The sequence below is a fragment of the Camelina sativa genome, chromosome 9, assembly GCF_000633955.1.
Source record: "Camelina sativa cultivar DH55 chromosome 9, Cs, whole genome shotgun sequence".
In the NCBI taxonomy this organism is placed as follows: Eukaryota; Viridiplantae; Streptophyta; class Magnoliopsida; order Brassicales; family Brassicaceae; genus Camelina; species Camelina sativa.
The window spans coordinates 3582421-3585152 of NC_025693.1; the positions used below are offsets into that span (position 1 = coordinate 3582421).

Consider the following 2732-nt stretch of genomic DNA (forward strand, 5'->3'; position numbering starts at 1 on the left):
AAAAAAAAAAAAAAAAATAATCATATTAGCAGAGTTTTCTCATCTAAGAGTATCCACGTCAGCGGTCAGCCTAATATTTTACAAATTCTGTGGGCCAATATCATTTTTGTTGTTTTATAAGTCCACATCTCCGTTGGGAAGACTTTTATTTTGAAGCTCTTATATTTTTTTATTATTAAAAAGTGTACTTTTACAAAATAAGAAGTTTTTGAAGTTGAATAAAATTATACTCCTCCAATGGTAGACTCTTATTAGGTTTCTTATTTTTGAAAAAAATTATTTTAAAAATATAATCAATTTAAATAGAACAATTAGTTTAAATATTGAAACAATTAAAATTTTATTAAAATGGAAAATTATTGCATTTCATAAACTTTTAAACATACAAAACATAAAAGCATATTAATATAAAAGTAGAAATCACAAATGGGGAAAAAAATTAGTTGTAATCTTGATTTGTGTCAAACTTTTGCCAAATATTCTCAACCACATTTCCAGAACAAACCTGCTTCACATTGCTCGGGATCAAAGCTGGAGTTGCGTTAGTTAGGCAACACTGAGTATTCAGCATCTTGACATGGTAACAATCACCGACAGATTTAGCAACGGTCTGAAAAAAAAATATGGAGCAAGCAAATAGATTAACAGTAGCTCTTGCAACGAAAGATTAAAAAACTATTTACAAACTGTTGAGAAAATGTATACCTTGCCATGAACAGTAGGAGAATCTGGTGCATACCAAGTGTCCTGTCTTTCGGATTGGCAGTGTGCGAAGCATGAGTTTATGAACACACCGTTATGAGTTGATGTCGCAAAAGATTTTACAGCATCCACCATTTGTGTCCTGAAGTCTGGCAAAAGAGAAGCATAATAAATGTTAACAACCACTACAATGTTACAGCATCCACCATTATATGTCATGTTTGGTAAGGATGACATATAAGCTATATCAAAAGCTCCACACTGCACTGGACCACCGGATCCAACAAGCCCTGCGCTTGTAATAACAAATCGCACCGCCTTTCTCTGCCTATCTACATCATGGACCACCTAACGAAACCATCAAAGACACTAAGGCTCTTTGCTTCTAATAAAACCTTTTAGAATAGTCCAACTCTGTGCAAGTGAGATGGAGAAAAAGGTGAAACCTGGTCATAATGTAAAAGGGCTTCAGACCTCCTGAAGAAAGACCAGCGGCGAATGTGACAGCGTGCTGTTCAGCCATTCCGACATTGAAAAACCTGTCTGGAAATCTCTCCTGAAATGTAACAAGTGATGCATCAATCTCCATCCCTGCATGAACCACAACAATATCTCTATCCTTTTCTGCCTCCATCACTAAAGCCTCAACAAAGCAATGACAGTAAGTGCGTCTGTCTGAGACACAGAAAATGAACTGTCAATGTCAAGATATGGATAGTGTTAAGAAAATTACATAAGCAGAGGAATATACCTTTGACCATGATCTTCTTTCCGATTTCTGCATCTCGGTTTTCCTCAGTGATCACGTGGACCAACACAGGACCCATTGAATCTAGAGAAGATACTTCTCGGAGAACACAAACTAGATCTTCAATGTTGTGTCCATCAACAGGACCAATGTAGTACAAACCAAGTTCTTCAAAGAGAGTTGATCCTGTTGGTCCAACCATTCCACGTGCATACTCATCGACTTTGGCTGCCCATTCATACATGCCCTTTCCAATTCTTTTCGTCATAGCCTGCCAAAATCCACAGCAAAAACAAATAATCAAATAACATCAATTGTTGACATGAAATTTCCAGAATGCTCTTTCCACAGAGAATGCTCTGTAGATAAAACGGAACTTACAGAATGATCTGTATTCAAATCTTCTCTAGCACTGGAAGCATGTGGAGGTTCCGTATCTGATATGGTTACTGAAGAAAGATCTTCAGATATCGAGAGATTCCCGGAGACATCAGGTTTTCTGTTTTCTATTCCAAAATTACAATCTGCGGCCATACTCTCGCCTGGTAATACTTGGTCTGAGCTGGAGGTGGCTTTGTGACCAGCAAGAATTGTATCACCACATGGAAGGTCAGATGTCTTTTCGGAGGGGGCATCTATGTTGGAGTTATTCTCTATATGAGCATTAGTGATCGAATCTGGTGGTTGAACTTGACTTTGTGGAGATTTATTGGTGGACTGAAACCTGGAAAATTGAGGAGGCCTATCAACCATGCTGATCATTTCAAAAGCAGAGTAGAACCCAAAGATTCTAGGGTAAACATGGAGATATTATTAAGTTGAAAAACCAAATACATAATGATGTCGAAGAACTTGGTGAGTTCTTGCTCTACCTCGTCGTATAATTTTCTGGCCTTGGTGGACGAAACTCACCAGAACCTTGCCCCGAAACTTTGTCTCTGGCCAAACCAGACAAATCCAACTGCAAAGAGCAGCACAAGATTCAATTGGAACCATATATATAATGTTACTATTAGATGAAGGACTTGCCTAACAATGAAGCTTTACCTTCCGGTCTGAAATGAAGTTGTGCAAATGACTCTGCAACCAGGTGGAAGAATGTTATGACCATGTCACAAAACAAGTTATATTGGGTATACCAACTGTTTAAGGTAAGAGTGTCCTACCTTTGGTGTACAATTGAAATCCCCACAAAGAACAACAGGCGCATCATCCCAGAGTTTTGAAACAGCATGAGCTTTATCTAAGAGTGTCCTGACCTACGTAACAGAGATAAATACAT

The 2732-nt window shown here is 37.8% G+C and overlaps 2 protein-coding genes and 1 pseudogene across 2 annotated transcripts in view; all 3 read right to left on the bottom strand.

The window, feature by feature from the left end:
* The window catches only part of LOC104714970, a 3859-nt gene extending 3022 nt beyond the window's left edge, over nt 1-837 (bottom strand). Inside the window, exons 1-2 of the mRNA XM_019229850.1 lie at nt 706-837; nt 506-610 (exon numbers count right to left, since the gene is read on the bottom strand). Of these exons, the coding sequence (XP_019085395.1) occupies nt 506-610; nt 706-837 (237 nt within the window). The remainder of the gene's footprint in view (nt 1-505; nt 611-705) is intronic.
* Nucleotides 492-2712, bottom strand: LOC104710377 (1-deoxy-D-xylulose-5-phosphate synthase, chloroplastic-like). Its single transcript, XM_010426955.2, has 8 exons — nt 2617-2712; nt 2498-2530; nt 2323-2411; nt 1832-2174; nt 1454-1721; nt 1149-1377; nt 706-1050; nt 492-610 (listed from the first exon to the last, which is right to left on the bottom strand). Exons 4-7 carry the CDS (start codon nt 1982-1984, stop codon nt 1035-1037), a joined length of 666 nt encoding a protein of 221 aa, XP_010425257.1. The 5' UTR covers nt 1985-2174; nt 2323-2411; nt 2498-2530; nt 2617-2712; the 3' UTR covers nt 492-610; nt 706-1034.
* The window catches only part of LOC104714971, an 8524-nt pseudogene continuing 8110 nt past the window's right edge, over nt 2319-2732 (bottom strand).